The sequence below is a fragment of the Puccinia triticina genome, chromosome 3A, assembly GCF_026914185.1.
Source record: "Puccinia triticina chromosome 3A, complete sequence".
In the NCBI taxonomy this organism is placed as follows: domain Eukaryota; kingdom Fungi; phylum Basidiomycota; class Pucciniomycetes; order Pucciniales; family Pucciniaceae; genus Puccinia; species Puccinia triticina.
The window spans coordinates 7,564,930-7,581,714 of record NC_070560.1 but is presented as its reverse complement, the minus strand read 5'-3'; the positions used below and the strand labels follow the sequence as shown (position 1 = coordinate 7,581,714).

The 16,785-nt window shown below is 49.4% G+C and overlaps 1 protein-coding gene across 1 annotated transcript; it reads left to right on the top strand.

Moving 5' to 3' along the window:
• Positions 1–14,647: 14,647 nt before the first annotated feature.
• PtA15_3A819 (uncharacterized protein) lies at positions 14,648–16,112 on the top strand (the record flags this gene model as incomplete). Its single annotated transcript, XM_053167824.1, has 6 exons — positions 14,648–14,688; positions 14,792–14,879; positions 14,972–15,024; positions 15,111–15,142; positions 15,425–15,617; positions 15,701–16,112. 6 exons carry the CDS (start codon positions 14,648–14,650, stop codon positions 16,110–16,112), a joined length of 819 nt encoding a protein of 272 aa, XP_053019003.1.
• Between the last annotated feature and the right edge of the window lie 673 nt (positions 16,113–16,785).

The following is a 16,785-nucleotide window of genomic DNA, read 5'->3' as shown; positions in this document are numbered from 1 at the left end:
CAGCCCGGACATCAATACCAGCGGACAATCTTCACCAGCCAACCAGCTTTCTTTCTCACACCGGGAGGGATCCCTCCCGGGCGACTGCTGTATGGGGCCGTCGCTCGGGAGGGATCCCTCCCGGACAGCTGGTGTATGAAGCAGTTGGCCAGGAGGGATCTCTCCCGGGCAACTCTTGTATGTATCTGTCGTCCGGGAGGGATTCCTCCCAGACAACTGGTGTATGAAGCAGTTGTCCGGGAGGGATCCCTCCCGGGCGACTGTTGTATGGGGCCGTCGTCCGGGAGCTGGGATCCCTTCCGGACAGCTGTTGTACGAAGCAGTTGGCCAGGAGGGATCTCTCCCGGGCGACTCTTGTATGTATCTGTCGTCTGGGAGGGATTCCTCCCGGACAACTGGTGTATGAAGCAGTTGTCCAGGAGGGATCCCTCCCGGGTGTATGTCAAGCTTAAGGCCTTGTGTGTTTGCTGGAGGGATACCTCCCAGTTGACAAGGGCACTGGTAGTGTATGTACTTAGGTGCCACTGCTGTGCCAGCTGAGCATCTCCAAAGTTAATGTGGCTAAGCAGAGTCTCAACATACTGGAGGACTTCCCGTTGATCTGGAAATCCAGATCTGAGCCGACAGATTTCAGATTTCGCAGTGAAATCTTGTTCCCCGAAGCTCCCTGTCAGCCACAGAGTACATGTCACAGTACCTTACACGTACCAAGTACCTGCAATTGTTCACATTACATATAGTACATTCCTTTTTACGCCTTTATTACATATGTATATCATTAGATACAAGCTTAAGAATGTACTCCTGTTATACATTACATTACAGATAACCATAGTTAAATACAGTTACCATAATGTACTGTTGTTATGAGAGTTAAGTTACGTGCAACAGTAAGATTACAATACATTGTAACATTACTGTACACGTGAAATACACCAAGACAGGTATCACTCATTTATCCCCTGTTACGCCTCAGTACCTATTTACATAACATATTGGTTATGATATAAATACATAAACAATACATGATGTAATCCAATTCAAAGAGCACTGAATGAAATCAATGATTGGTTATGATCAGCTAGTGTACACAGCTACTGATCCAGGATCAGTACTGATCATTACACTGCCCTGATCATTTCCAATGTTGATCCTCATGAGGATCTGCTTCCCTTGAGCGCTTCCAGTTCCCCCCTGGTCCTGAAGCGCCTCCAAGCGCCTCATGTTCCCTCCTGCTCATTCCCCTCTATATAAACACGCCCCCCAGGACTGTTTATCCCTCAGAATATTATTACAGCAAAGTTTAACCCATACTATAGTTAAACAGTGCTTTCATTCTCACCCATCATTCAATTCAGGAATACTCTCAACTCTTGATTACCCTTACCTTTCTGTAGGTAAAACCACGAACCCAAGTTGAGTTATTCCTTGGATGCCTATTAACACTCTGTGTTGATCTGGATGCGCCTTAATTGAGCAAGCCTCTCAGTCAAGATTACTGATAGAGTGAAACCTTTTACAGGTCTTACCACAAACCCATTGGCCCATCCTTGGCATATTACACCATCATCTTGATAGTAACAACCCTCTCAGACACGGTTAGTTACATACAGGCTGACACTCCCCGAAGGGATCCAGAGTTCCAGGTTCCAGATTCCTCTGCGAAATCTGGAATTCCAGATTTATTCGAAGTCAACGGGAAGTCCTCCACTGCTTAGCCTGAACCATTGAGTAAATTCCAAATATTCCAGGGTGCACCACCCTGGGATTCATTTTGTATGAAACTTGTTCTAGGGGAGACTGAACTCAAGTATGCTGCATGTCAACTGAGACCAGTTTCTTGAGTTTTTTTCATATTGATACGTTACAATATTTGAAGTGATTTTTGTAACACAACTTTTTCCGTTATCTTCTCACCAGTTAAAGTTTTTTTTAACTTGAAGCAAGACCGGGCTCAGGAAACGCAACTTATTATTTTTCATTCCTCCTGAGCCCAGCAGTAACATAACTTTTTTTTGACAAAAAAAAGTGAAATAACGGGGGTAACATTAAGGAAAACAGAGTAATAATTGTAAATGTACATGTAAATTTTTGTTGCTGTAACAATGAAATCTGGAAACAGCATTTAACTTGGAGAAAGATCTCCAGTTTATGTGATGGTCCTGGCTTAAGCTCCCCCTCCTGATGACAAGCGGGAGGCTGGATCTGATTGAGAAGGATCATGAGACAATTGTGAGCAAATAGTAGGTACCTGTGTGAGTTGAGGTGAACAAAATCAAAAAACACATGTCAGTAGGAATGAAAAAAGAACTGGCTATAGACTGTAGACATACGTACCAGCGGCGACCGGTGTGGAGTTCTGGCGCGTACACAGGATCAAGACACCGGGATAAAGGCCTCAAGATCATCAAGACCCTCAATATCTCCGGTTATCATTTCTCACCCTCTTTCCTTCTTTCCCTTTCCTTTCTTTCTTCTCTTCCCTTTTGTTTTATGTGGTTTTGTTTCTGTTTCCTCTATTTACATTTCTTTTACACGTGTCTTTCTCTTTTTTTTCTGTTTCTTCCTTGCGCGCGTTGGAGAGGTTGAGTTGGAGGAGGGTTGGTTTTGGCTTTGTTTGTTTTCTTGGCCTTTGTTGTTGGTTTGTCTCTTTGGTTGTTCTTTCTTCTCTGCTCATCTTAGTTGTACGGGCGCGGCGGGCGCGAGGGCTCGTCGCGCGGCATGTCGCGGGCCTGAATCCAAGTTCAGCCGAACTTGGAGGAGGGATCGGCATGGTACTCTTTTTCCCGCAGAAAAGATATCATCAGAGTTTTGAGAGTTTATTGATCCTGGATCGTGTTGATCCATCCCCGCATCCTCCTGAGTTTCGAGTACCCGAGCCTTCTGAGTTTCTTTCATCTGATCACTTCCCGATAATCCCGACGGCCACGCCTGCTTCCTTCTGTCCTTATCCGAGCTTTTCTATCCAACCAAAACCGCCGAGGGTATTCCAACCCCCTCGTTCCCTCTCAATAAATCCCCCCCCCAACCGCTATCACCTTGTTCGATTTTTTCCCCGATACTTTTCGCAGGACCACCGACGAGGGCAGCACTCAAGCACCATCCCCTCAACCGACTGCCACGGCTCAGACCCGACAGGAGTCCATATTTGGTCCCCCGAGCCGGGATCGAACCAGCGACCTCAAGATTTACAGTCTCGCCTCAGGATTTCGAGACGGACTGGCGGTCTTAGGCTGGAATTTTCTTTCTTTTTTTTCTTTTGATTATTCGGGATTCTGATTCGGAAGGGTCGGCGCGGAAGAACCAGATCCTTTAAAGCAACAGATTCTTTTGCCGCGCGACTGATTCGTCTCAGGAGCTCAAGTTTATCTCGAAGTCGTTTCGGGATCCTCGTTTCAGGATCAAGATCAGCGCGAAGTTTTCGTGGCGTTGGTTAATCGTCCGGGTTTTCTTTTATTTTTTTAATCTTTTCTTAGGGCGTTCAGACGCGGGGCATAGGAGGGATAGAAGTAAGTCCCATCCATAGTGCACCTCTAGGGCTATCTACGTGTTTCAAACATCACTCGCCACACTGTGAGCCGTCCTATCGCGTCCGCTTTGTTTGTTAGTTCAGTCTGAAGATTCTCAAGAGCAAGATGGCCGAACCCACAACCGTTGAGGCCGTCAAGATCAAACCGCCGCACGGCAAGAGCCTCAAGTTCGATGGGACCAACGTCGAACGCTTCCTGCACCAGTATCAAGTCGCTGCTCGCTTGGACAAAGCCTCGGGGCAGGACATGGCCGAGCAGTTGTTTTTCTTTGTGGACGACGCGCTCCTCGATGTTCTGGAGACCTTGGAAGGCTATGAGCCGCCGAACTGGCCGAAGTTGAAGGCTTCAATGTTGTCCTACTGGGGAGAAGTTGACTCGGCGAAATTCACCGCTCGAGACATCAGGACTTTGACGGAGGGATGGGTTGCGCGCGGAGGGGTTTCCTCTGTGGAGGACTATCAGGCCTTCAGGAAGCACTGGGAGCCCATTCAGGCCTACCTTCTCGCCAAGGATCATATCGATTCCGTGGAGGAGATCCGTAACGACTACTATCAGTCGTTCTCGCTAGTTGTCCAGGATCGAATTCGCGAACAGCTGCTTAAAGATAATACGATGATCACCACAGCCGACAACCGCTTCAAGTTGCCAAAATTCGATGTTCTTAAAGCTGCAATCACTGAAGTAATGAGAAGGCAGACCGCGTTGATCTTCGAAGATTCAAAGGCGTCTAAACCGGTGGGACCCGCGACTTTGAGCGAGTCGAATGGTATCATGCAGCGGATGGGAGAGGAGAGGCGCCCGAAGGCGGTAGCGGCTCCGCCGAAGCCCGTTCCCACTATGGATGAGCTGTCGAAGATGTTCGAGTCTTTCGAACAGAAGCTTGACCAGAAGCTGGCCTCGGTACCGGGTAAACCATCGCAGTCACAGAATCCGCGGGGTCCGATGGTGTGTTTCTACTGCCATCGCGAGGGACACGGGACCGCCCGCTGCTTCGAGCTCCAGAAGGATAAGGACGACAACCTCGTAGAGCAGAAGGGCACAAATTTCTTTTTGCCGAATGGAGCTTTGATACCCTGGGACTCTACCAGGCCGATTCGTCATGTGGTGGCGTCGTTCCAGCCCATGAGAACTGCAGCAAGTCAGGCGGCGACGGAGCCCGCCGTGGGATTCAAAGTCGGTTGCGGGTCTCTTCAACCGTGGTACCCGCCCGCGGTGACGTCTCAGTCATTCTCGGGAGCTTATGAGGCCGACCCGGCGGGAAGGAAGCGGCATGAAGACTCGAAGCCTTATAAGGCCCCAGCCGTCCCTCTCAGTGCCGCGAAGCGCCCTATCCGTCGAGCTCCAACTCCGCCTGTTCCCGAAGAAAGAAGTGCGATGGACGAGGAGGCGGAGCTTTTCGAGCGCAGTCCTGGAGGCGACCCAACGCACGAGCTGTCTCCCGATCGCCCCACGACTCCGCCGACGCCCACAAAGGCTGCTGGTCCGAAAGTGCGCTTTGAAAGAGAGGTCTCGCGCGAACACCCGAATGCGGTTGACGGCGTATTGCGAAAGATAGCCGTGTTGAAGGTGCCCGACATCACGGTATCGGAACTCATGGCGATCTCCCCCTCCATAGCCGAAGGCATGAAGAAATGGGTATCTAGACGGCGTGTTGAGGTCGGAACCGAAGAGCTGAAGGTGAACTCCGGGACGTTGGCTGAGGTCTCTGACAGAGATTTGGGAACCGATCCAAACCTTTACTCCTGCCCCCTGGGATATTTGCCGTGTCTCATTGGGGACGATGAGACCTCAGCGTCTCCCCTTGTCGACTCGGGCTCTCAATTGAATCTGATCTCGGACGCCATGGCCAACAAATTTAATCTAAGCCCTCGTGTTAACTTTGCATCCGCGGTCTACGGTATCAATAACCAGGCCTGTGAATTGATGGGTGTAGCTGAAGATGTGCAGGTCCGGATCGGCAAGTCGTTGGTGAAGACTTGTCACTTTTGGATCACAAAGATGGACGGGCCGCTGATCTTAGGTCGGCCCTTCCTAATGGATGTGGCGGCTACGCTGGCGTTCTCACCACAATCGGGCGAGAAGCTTATCATACCGGACGCCACTGGAAGAAACATCGAGGTTTCTTTGTGTTCGACTGGGTCAGGTCGATGGGAGCGTGATTTCCCAGGTCAGGGCCGTAAGGCAGTGCTTACTCATGTGGCGCGGCTCCCCGACGATTCTTCGGAGGATCGTCCTTTTTTATGAGCACAGTTGGTTCGGTACACGGCAGTTTTAATCTAGATGCTCGAACTCTCGCCGTCGAATCGACTCATCTTTTCGAGTATCATTGGCCCGCTTTTCTTTTCACTTCTTCTTTCAGTCACCAAATCAGAAAACCCGAAAAACATTCACAGATAATCAAAAACAGCAAAAAGAAGATCGGCTTTCAGTTTCAGTTCAGTTTCAAGTCTCAGTTGTACACTAGAAGAGGTGCGGGAGAGGAAAAAAGGGGTATTTCGCTGGGCATTAGAGAGACAGAAGTAAGTCCCATCCATTGTGCACCTCCGGGCATCTCTACGCGCGTCGAAAACATTACATGCCACGCTGTGAGCCGCCCCTGTTCGCCCCCTTTCTTTTCCAGTACCGTCAACCCTTCAAGCCCGGATTGTCGTCTCCGAGAAGAGAATAAACTATCCTCGTTTCATCACAAGGAGGCCTCAGCCCCATCACGGGAACCCTCCGCAAGTTCTCAATTCTCGTTTCAGGAGAAGTCTCAAGATTCAAACTGTGATCGTCTCCGCGAAGAGAATAAACTAATTTCCTTGGAAACAGAGGCTCAAGCACGTAAACCAGATTCTGAGATACCGCGGAGGATTGGGAGTAACAAAGTAAGTTCCTCCCAATATGCACCTCCGAGGCGTGATGCTTCTCAACCGTCGAAAACCCTGCCCCGTGCCACTCTGGTGAGCCACAACCCGGATTCTGGTGCTTTTCTTTCAGGACCTGGCGCGACAGAAGGCGCGGTGTGCGGAGCGGAGCTCCGCAACGAGCTTAAACTATGCTCTCTTGGAATGGAATGTGAAGGAGGAATTGTAATGTTCGGACCGTTGTGGAGGGCATATGGCGTGAAAGTAAGTTCCCACCAATATGCACCTCCGAGGCGTGATGCTCCCCAATCGTCGAAAACCCTGCCGCGTGCCACATACGTGAGCAAAGACTTCCCGGATGGACTCTCCTTTTCAGATAAGGCGGCATTCGGGAGTTGGGCGGAGCATCGGACGCGTCTTCTCATGGATTCCGGGCTTGGGTACAGCGCGCAGGTGGATTTGGCGCGATCATGGAAGGAGGGCGGCTATTTGGCGCTGGCGGCCAAGTACAAACCAGTCGCCAAGAAGGTCAAACCGGTGAATCAGCCGATGCCTCAGGAATTGAACCCTCCGCTTCGCCGCCCGCCTCTCTCACGCGACCCGTATCAAGGCTTATCTCGCTCTCTAGCCGGACCGTTTGTACCCAAGGGTCGAGTAACTGAGGAGCGCCTTTTGGTGGTTAACTTTGGCCCGGAGGGCTGGCTCTACCCGGACGAATTGTCGTTGATCAAGAATGTACTGGCGGAACGCAACCTTGCCATCGCCTTCACCGAGGATGAGCGGGGACTGCTGAAGGAGACCTACGGACTCCCGTATATCATCCCCGTCATTGAACATGAACCGTGGCAGAAGGGAAAGATTCCGATTCCGGCCGCCAAGATTGAGGATTATATCCGTATCATCCGGGAAAGAGTTCGAAATGGTCTATACGAACAGTCGACGTCAAGCTACTCTAGCCCTGTCTTCTGCGTTCTAAAAGGAAACGGTAAACTCAGGGTAGTACATGATCTGCAACCGCTGAATAAGGTGACGATTCGGGATGCCGGGGTTCCTCCGGCGACGGAGGAGTTTGTTGAGTCTTTTTCGGGTCGCGCGTGTTATGGTCTTGGGGATATTATGGGCGGCTACGACGAGCGCGCACTACACCCCATTTCTCGGCCTTTAACTACTTTCGACACGCCTCTAGGTCGGTTCCAGTTGACCCGACTCCCCCAAGGAGCCACGAACTCAGTAGCAGTCTACCAAGCGCAAATGGTTTGGATACTACAAGACGAGATCCCTGAGCATGCCGGCATCTTCATCGACGATGGGGGAATCAAAGGTCCAAAGTCTGACTACGAGGGCGAGCTTCTGTCCTGGCATCGTGGAATTCGACGCTTCATTTGGGAGTACGCCGAGGTTCTAGAGCGCATCCTTTTTCGAATTGAGGAATCTGGTCTGACGGTTTCCGCATCAAAGCTGGCGGCCTGCGTCCCCGCCTTAGAAATTGTGGGCCACGTGGTCTGTATAGAGGGCAGGAAAATGGCGGTCAGTAAAGTCAACAAGATCGTGTCTTGGCCAACTCCTGTCAGCGCAACCGAAGTGCGAGGTTTCTTGGGTGTCGTCGTCTACGTCCGAATTTTCATTCCATCGTTGTCTCAGATCTGTCTACCCCTCCGCCGGCTGACGCGCAAGGATTCGGAGTGGCGTTGGACCGAAGAATGCGAGCAGGCCTTCCAGGAACTCAAGAATATCGTCGGGAAAGACATCGTTTTGGTCAAGATCGACTACGGTCCGGATGCTGGGAAGCTCAAGCTGGCGGTGGACTCTAGCTTTCATGCCGCAGGCGCGGTGCTTACCCAGGAAGACTCGAATGGTTTGGATCGTCCGGCGCTTTACGAGTCTTTGCTCTTCTCGGATGTGGAGTCACGATATTCGCAGGCAAAGCTTGAGTTATGTGGCGTCGCCCGTATACTGAAAAAGCTTCAAACGGTATTGTGGGGGCAGCATTTCGAGCTACAGGTGGATGCTCAGTCCCTGGTTCAAATGATCAACGCTCCGAGTCTGCCCAATGCGCCGATGACGCGCTGGGTATCTTTCATCCAGCTGTTCTCCTTCGACGTTGTCCATCGTCCCGGCAAATCGTTCACTATGCCGGACGGCTTGTCACGGCGCCCCCAAGGCGACGAGGAATCCGATCCTCCCTCCGATTTTGATGAGGAAGCCCCCTTGGTCCGACCGGTGTGTTCTTTTCCGGCTCGGATGGACGAGTACATGGGATACCAGGAGGGTTATTGGCGCCAAATGGAGCAGTTTCTAGCCGATTTGATCAAACCTGAGGGAATGGGTGCCGAGGAGTTCCGAGCTTTGAAGAGGAAGTCGTCGGATTTCTTTGTTCAGAATGGAAGACTCATGAAGAGAGGAAGTCCCCTGCCGCGAATAGTCATCACGATCCCGTCGAAGCAAGGGGAAGTCCTTCGGCAGCTACACGAGGATTTGGGTCACCGCGGGGTAACAGAGACCTACCGAAGGGTTTCCGAGCGCTTTTGGTGGCCCTCTTTGAAGCAATCCGTGGCGCGCTGGTGTCAGAGTTGCGACGCCTGTCAGCGGCGCAGCCTTCGAAGACCTCTGGAGCAGCGTTACCCGACGGGAGAATCGACGGTTTTCGGGCGAGTGGCCATGGACGCGGTGCATTTGAAGGCCAGCGGAGCTAAGTACCTTATCGTGGCACGTGATGATTTCTCGGGCTGGGTGGAAGCTAAAATTCTGAACAATCTGACTTCCGAGGCGGTGGCATCCTTCCTTCAGGAGCACTGGACCATGCGTTATGGCCCGGCTCAAGCCTATTCGACGGACGGCGGCTCAGAATTTGGAGGCGCTCTGGCAGAGATGCTTCGGACCTTGCCGGGGCAACATCGGGTTTCCACTCCGTATTATCCGGAAGGACAGGGTATGGTCGAACGAGGGCATGCACCTTTGAAGGCAGCGTTGGTCAAGTTAGCCGGCGAGAGTGGCAAGAATTGCCGCAAGTTTCTTCCGCTGGTCCTCTTTGCGGACCGGGTCTCAACGAAGCGCACGACAGGCTACTCGCCGTACGAGTTGGTTTTTGGGCAGCGGGCGGTTTTGCCGATTGACTTGGAAATGGAGTCTTACCTTGGCGTCGAGTGGGAATCAGTGCGCACTACGGCGGACCTTCTAGCGGCGAGATCCCTTCAGCTCGAACGCAGTGAAGAAACTCGCGGCATTGCCTATCGCAGGATGATGGAGGCGCGGAATGACTCGGTCAGATATTGGACGGACAAGCGCTCCGACCGGCTTCGCGACTCGCTTGAGCCGGGTGAGATGGTTATGGCGTATAACCGGTCACTGGAGATCCAGTGGGGGCAGTTGTTTGCTAATAGGTGGAACGGGCCCTATCGTGTCGTCCGTCAAGTCGAAGGAGGCTCCTACATCTTGGCCGAGTTGGACGGCACCGAACTCAAGAGGCGATTTGCAGCTGATCAGGTTAAGAAGTACTACTTCCGCGAGAAGGGGCAAGGACAAAAGTAAGTCCTCCCATGTGTATGCACCTCGAGGGTTTTCTACGCGCGTCCATAGCACTACATGCCACTCTGTGAGCCACCCCGTCTTGGTTTTCCCTTTCTTTGTCCGGCAGCATCTAGTCGAGGAACGGCGCGCAGTCTAGGGACAGACTGCAATCTGGGAGGAGATGTGGAGTTCTGGCGCGTACACAGGATCAAGACACCGGGATAAAGGCCTCAAGATCATCAAGACCCTCAATATCTCCGGTTATCATTTCTCACCCTCTTTCCTTCTTTCCCTTTCCTTTCTTTCTTCTCTTCCCTTTTGTTTTATGTGGTTTTGTTTCTGTTTCCTCTATTTACATTTCTTTTACACGTGTCTTTCTCTTTTTTTTCTGTTTCTTCCTTGCGCGCGTTGGAGAGGTTGAGTTGGAGGAGGGTTGGTTTTGGCTTTGTTTGTTTTCTTGGCCTTTGTTGTTGGTTTGTCTCTTTGGTTGTTCTTTCTTCTCTGCTCATCTTAGTTGTACGGGCGCGGCGGGCGCGAGGGCTCGTCGCGCGGCATGTCGCGGGCCTGAATCCAAGTTCAGCCGAACTTGGAGGAGGGATCGGCATGGTACTCTTTTTCCCGCAGAAAAGATATCATCAGAGTTTTGAGAGTTTATTGATCCTGGATCGTGTTGATCCATCCCCGCATCCTCCTGAGTTTCGAGTACCCGAGCCTTCTGAGTTTCTTTCATCTGATCACTTCCCGATAATCCCGACGGCCACGCCTGCTTCCTTCTGTCCTTATCCGAGCTTTTCTATCCAACCAAAACCGCCGAGGGTATTCCAACCCCCTCGTTCCCTCTCAATAAATCCCCCCCCCAACCGCTATCACCTTGTTCGATTTTTTCCCCGATACTTTTCGCAGGACCACCGACGAGGGCAGCACTCAAGCACCATCCCCTCAACCGACTGCCACGGCTCAGACCCGACAGGAGTCCATACCGGATGAGGTGAGCTTGAGCTGCATTTAATTTTGATGTGATAGACCCCCTTGACTCCTACCTTGTTACCCGTTAGTTTAACACATGTTGGGTTGGCATGGTAGGAGCCTTCGGATGGCTGGAGAGATTAGGATGGGGTTTTGCCTTCCGTGCAGATACTGAAAAATTGAGTTGATCCAGGCAGTCTAGAGTGTTACTGGAATTTCACGCAACATACATACAATGAAGGGTAGTTACGTTACGTTGCGTTATCCGCGCAATTTTGGTAACGTAACTACCCCCGTTACTTTACTAGTAAAGGGGTCATTTCAGGCCCCGCGCATAACGTAACGGGCCTCAAAAATGAGGCCTGTTATTGCGTTATCCGGGGGATAACGCGATAACGGACCATTTAAGGCTTTTTAGCCGCATTTTTTTGCCCGTTCTCAAGGGCTCCGCGCGCCCGGATAACGCAACGCGCATAAAATAAACCGGCTCAACGTGTTGCGATAACGTAATTGCACTGCCGTTACGCGTAACGCGTAGATAACGACATAAATTTCGTTACGTTACCGTTATCTACGTGTTACGCGTAGCGTAACTACCCTTTGTTGATACATACAACTTGTTGCACTGCCAGCATAATTGGCTGGGTTGAGGTTATCCCAGTTAAACTGGGATGCACTCAACCAATTTAAACTTGGGCAATCTCAACTGATGAAATATAAATCCAAGGTACCCCCCTTGGGTTTATATTAAATTGGTTGAGATCAACCAAGTTTAAATTGGTTGAGTGCATCCCAGTTAAACTGGGATGCCTTCAACCCAGCCAAATATGCTGGCAGTGTTGGTGGCACGCGGTGATTGGTCCGAATTGGTGGCCACGCACGCGGAGGAATGTGGGCAACTTGAGTCTATGCATGCACGCAATCACATGCAATTTGCTCCCCTACCTGTGGTTCGACCAGTCTGGGCGGCATGTGGATGGGAGCGCGTACGAACCCAGCTTGCTGCTGTCAGTTCAGTGCGCCGCGGCTGTACTGTTGGATTACACGTAAACCAACAGTACGACTGCGGCGCGTACAAACCCAGCTCGCTCTAAAGCAAGCTGGCTGCCGTGAATAACGTAACTTTTCTAAAAAATAAAGAAAAAAATACCCAGATAACGTAACTCAAGTGAGAAAAAAAGAAGGAAAAATACACCTAATGCAACTTGAAAAAGTTAGAAAAAAAATTCAACAATAACATGCTTTTTTTAGTTACGTTAACGTTACTTTGTGTTATCTATAACTTAACCTCCCATCGTTGCTTCCGCTAAAAGCACCTCAGAGCAACGTGGCGTAGGGGAGCGCTAACGCTAAACAAAAATTGGTGTGCTGTTAGCACTGCTGAAATTAGTGCAGCATAGCGGCGCTAACCACGCGCTAACGCTATTCAAAAAAGGCTGGTGCTTTTTGCCGCTACGCTAAACTTTAGGGCTCAAATAGCGTAGTTTAGAGTGGCGGCCCACCGTTGGTTGGAGGATGGGTGGTCCGCACCCTGCTCAGCTCAGCTGTATCCATGAGCAGGTGTGGATGACCAATACCCAGGTACCCGCATGGTTTTTTGCATAATCCCAGACATATGCATCCAAACCCGCACACACTGGCGGGTACCCGCAACGGGTTTGTTTCTGTTAGAGTACGGGGGGAGCCAACAGGGTAAACTTAATCAATCTTAGTTTATTCCGAGTTATGCACATATCAATCTTGTATGCATAACTGCGGCACAGCCAACCTTGTACTTAGTCTACTCTACACGTCGGTACCGGTTCCCTTCTCTCTTCACCGAGATTGGACCCAATACCGTGCGTGCTAGAGCTCACCAGCGACGCATTCCTTATCGTCAGGTGAGTAGTAATCAAATACCGAGATTGGACCCGATACCGTGCGTGCTAGAGCTCACCAGCGACGCATTCCTTATTGTCAGGTTTGCATTCACCACGTTTGGCGTCTTACAGTTTCGACCAGCTCTAACCGCAGAGATTGCTTCTTTATTGCATCTATGAGTAGATGTCTGAGTCATCGAGAAACCTTCACAGATACCTACAAAATTCAGTATTGACCTTGAGGAGCTTCATCCTAGTTCATCGTGATGATCAATTGACAGTCAGTGGTGACACGATTTTGTATTGATATACGCGTAGTCATACTGCGAGGCCTCGAGGGTCACACTGGATAACAATTGGATTTGAAGAGAAGTGGTTGTGCATTTGGTCATTAGCTTTCTCCGAATACAGGTGCATGCGGGTCTCCTTGATCACCCCACCAATATAAGTTGACAGAAACTTTGGATGATCATGGACTGCATTTTATAAACTACTGGGACCATGGCTTCCCTCTTCTTTTTTTTCGGAACTTTACTGCAGCTGAGCGATTTCTTTTTTCGTCTCCTCATTTCCGTTTGACCGGCCCCAAAAATATGGGAGCGTAATAAAAAATTATGTAGATTACTTTCGGGGGACAGGGGAAATTACGCTACCCCCTGTCCTCTTTGGAATCCCACAGAGCGTCATAAATTTGACGACTGGAGTCGACGCTCCATTATTCCCCCCGCCACAAAGGAAATTTTGGTCCGACCCAAAATTTTCACTGTAATAATTGCGCCCTCCCCTCGGCCTCGAAGCAGTCCAACTCCATGGCACCCAGACGTACGAAAGCACCTCCATCGTCGAGGCCTCCTCTGCAGTCGCCCTCCCCCTGAATTGTTCCTCCGCTCCCTGACCCCAATGACCTTATTAATCCACGGTAGCAACAAGCATGACCAGCTTGATGACTTTCTGCTGGCATTCGTCTTGGATGTGAGAAGCGATTCGGATTTTGTCGAGGGTTGCTGAAGGCATTGGTCGGGGCATCGTGGCATTCAGCTGAGGTGCGGCGCGCGCGATATGACGGCCGTCCCAAGCGGCCAAGGAAGATAACCAATGCCCAGTAATAATCCAAATTAGGTTTATTAAACCTTATTTGGATTATTACGCTGCGGTTTATTACCGCATATCACGCTGGGCCCTGCTAAACGGGGCCTATTCACTTGAATACATTATACATATCTCGGACCATGATGGTGAAAACGCAACAGCTCTCGATTGTCTATAAACTCAATTTGCCCTGCAACAAAAGGCAAAGTCGAATTTGCCCTGACGCGTAGATCCTTATACAATATTTATGTGACAATATTGCAGATTCTAGATAAGCTGTGAGCTGCACGTTGGGGATATAACATCTAGCTTTGGCAAAGTAGGCGAAAAAAAGTACATAAGACAGCCCACGATGATGTCATGATATAGGAACCCAGTTTCGTTTTGTTCACCAACAAAGTGGCGATACTCAATTTTCAACGTATCAAGATGAATATATTTCAATACATATAGGAGCAACTGAAACTATCCCAAATTCTCTTGCTCCTCCAGGCGTCTATCGAATTGGTTGTGGCTATCGTGCTTTCGACCTGCATCACGAGGTTTCGAAACCTTACTCATGGGTGCAACTAGCTGAAAGTGAAAATACTCCGCCCAATTATCTCCTTTGGTACCATCTCAGATTAGGGAACACTTTATCAATCCAGACTTTCGTTACAGACTCGTCGGAGCCCGCACCACAACTTCTTTCTCGCTGTCTTTTATTCTAGCTACCGCTCCTCTTCATCTTATTATACCTTTTCAGTGAAGAGCGATTTTCTAAATTATAGGGGATCTGAGACGAGCCTTCTTAAGAGCTATTTTTTGATTGCGGAGAAGAAAATAGCGTTGCCTCGGGAGTAAACTTGAAATGGAAAGCATCGGGAGAGCATATCACAGCCGATCATGCCCGTTCGTTGTTCTTTCCTCTTGAGACAGGCCCGAACTGTTGTCAATTATAAGAGTCTGCACCGAATTCTGATGGCGCTAAATCTTTCTGGAATTTGACATACAGATATTTCGCAGCAACTAAAAGGCGGAAAGAGGCGAAAGGATGGCCTGGTCCCGTTTTCGCTAATCAGATGGGCTTGGGCTGGACCAAGGTAAGTTTACTATTTAGTTTAATTGGTAAAGAGCTGATCTCCCCGGTTCTATCTTCTGACGTTGATTTTTTTTTGTCTGTGTCCCTTTGAAGCTGAATGCCGTTAGAGCTTGTACCAGATGCCGAGTAAGACATGTGAAATGCAGGTATGAAAGATCTCCATTAGCGTTCTCAGTGGAGAGCGTCTGCATGGTTTCTGAGACAAGTATTATATGTTCTGATTTCCCATTAGCTTAATCCACACCGGCGGCCCCTGCACTCACTGTAAGTCACCTCAATCATTTGAGCATCCCGAAAGTTGGATTCCCTTTGAGGCAGCATTGATCCGTTCCCTTGGACTGCCCCTCCCCGGACTCCAAGTATGACTGAATTGGAGGCCTAGGGAAATGCATTGTTGCGCTAGTCTTGCCGTAGCCAGAAGCAACCCCGTCGAGCTTTCATGAAAGCAGTCATTCTGCTCATGCGGGATTACCCCTCATGCCTACGCCGCGGGCTCCAAGAGTGGAAAAAAAAAGTTGATAAGCAGCTATTATCTTTCGCTAACAGGCCGAAAACGTAAAGAGACGTGCGAAGTACTTGGATGGAAACTAGAGCCTCATGAGGCGAGCAAGACGATATACAAATACGTGCTACCACCCCCTCAAAGGCCTTTGCAAACACCACAGAATTCACCCCCAGAAGATCAGCGCAATCACTCACTGGATCCCGTCGAGTTATCTCAAAGATTGGAGCAACTCAGGTATGCTCAAATCCATTACTCATTGATCTAACTGTGATGCATGTATTTGATTGTATTTCCACGCTTCGCCTGAATGTATTCAGCCCTAGAAGGCTGGCCTTACTTTGGCCATGGGGGCCGGATGATCACGAACCTTTTTATCCAATAGGTCCTCAGTTCGGCGAGGACTATCACGAAGAGTGCTGGGCTTATTGCCCTCAACGCCAATTAAATGAATTAGGATTCCGCATCACATCCGAGACCGAATCTATTTCGCCATCTTACTCATTCGAGTTCGAATGCCAATCTGTTCCAAGCACGTCGACTCAGCTTCAATTGAACGCAGAATACAATGGCCAGAACAATCCTGGCCAACAGTTTGTAGGAACATCTTGGTTCCCCGATTCCATGGATCATACACCTGTCGATCGACCACAACACAACTTTTCGAAGAGGATCCAAAATCCACACCGAATGAGCTTAAGCTTTATCCTCAACTCAAATGAAGCCCGATAGCATAGGAAACAAAGATGTTAGAATCTTCTTCAAAAACACCAGCTATTTCAATCATAATATTTGGATCAAAATTGATCGTATCTTTCAACAGATAGAGTTCTTCTCTATAATCGTTAATGTTTATCTGGAATGTTTCAAGCTATCCTTTCATCAATAGTCTCAAAAATATTATCTTTAGGAGCTTTAATTCATTTCTCATGCCTGCCTTCTTCCATGTATGATTCTTGTGCCCTTCATCTATTTTATTTCCTTTCAGTAGCTCTGTGAGTTTAACCAGAAATAAGATTTAAACAAAGGCATGTTTCAAAATTGATTCATATTTTGTATTATTCTAAAGGGGGGATATATAATGCAATCACAACTGATAATGATATAGAGATGTTATATGGCACCTGGGTACCTGTGGCGGGTGCAAGCTTAACTAAGCCTCTCTGAAGAGGCGCGAAGCGTCTCCAAAGGAGAGGCTTAGGACAATTTACCATACTGGCCTGAGGCTGACGGGGGGTTTCAACAAAAATGTGTAATTTTGTGTTCACAACTCTCCTACAACTTAGTCTTCTTTCAAAGAAGAAGAGAGGAAGTCCATCTGAATGGTGTACAAGATATATAGAGCAGCTACTACTTTTTATCAGCATTACTACATATGCTTCTACTACAGTCTAGTCAGAGTAAG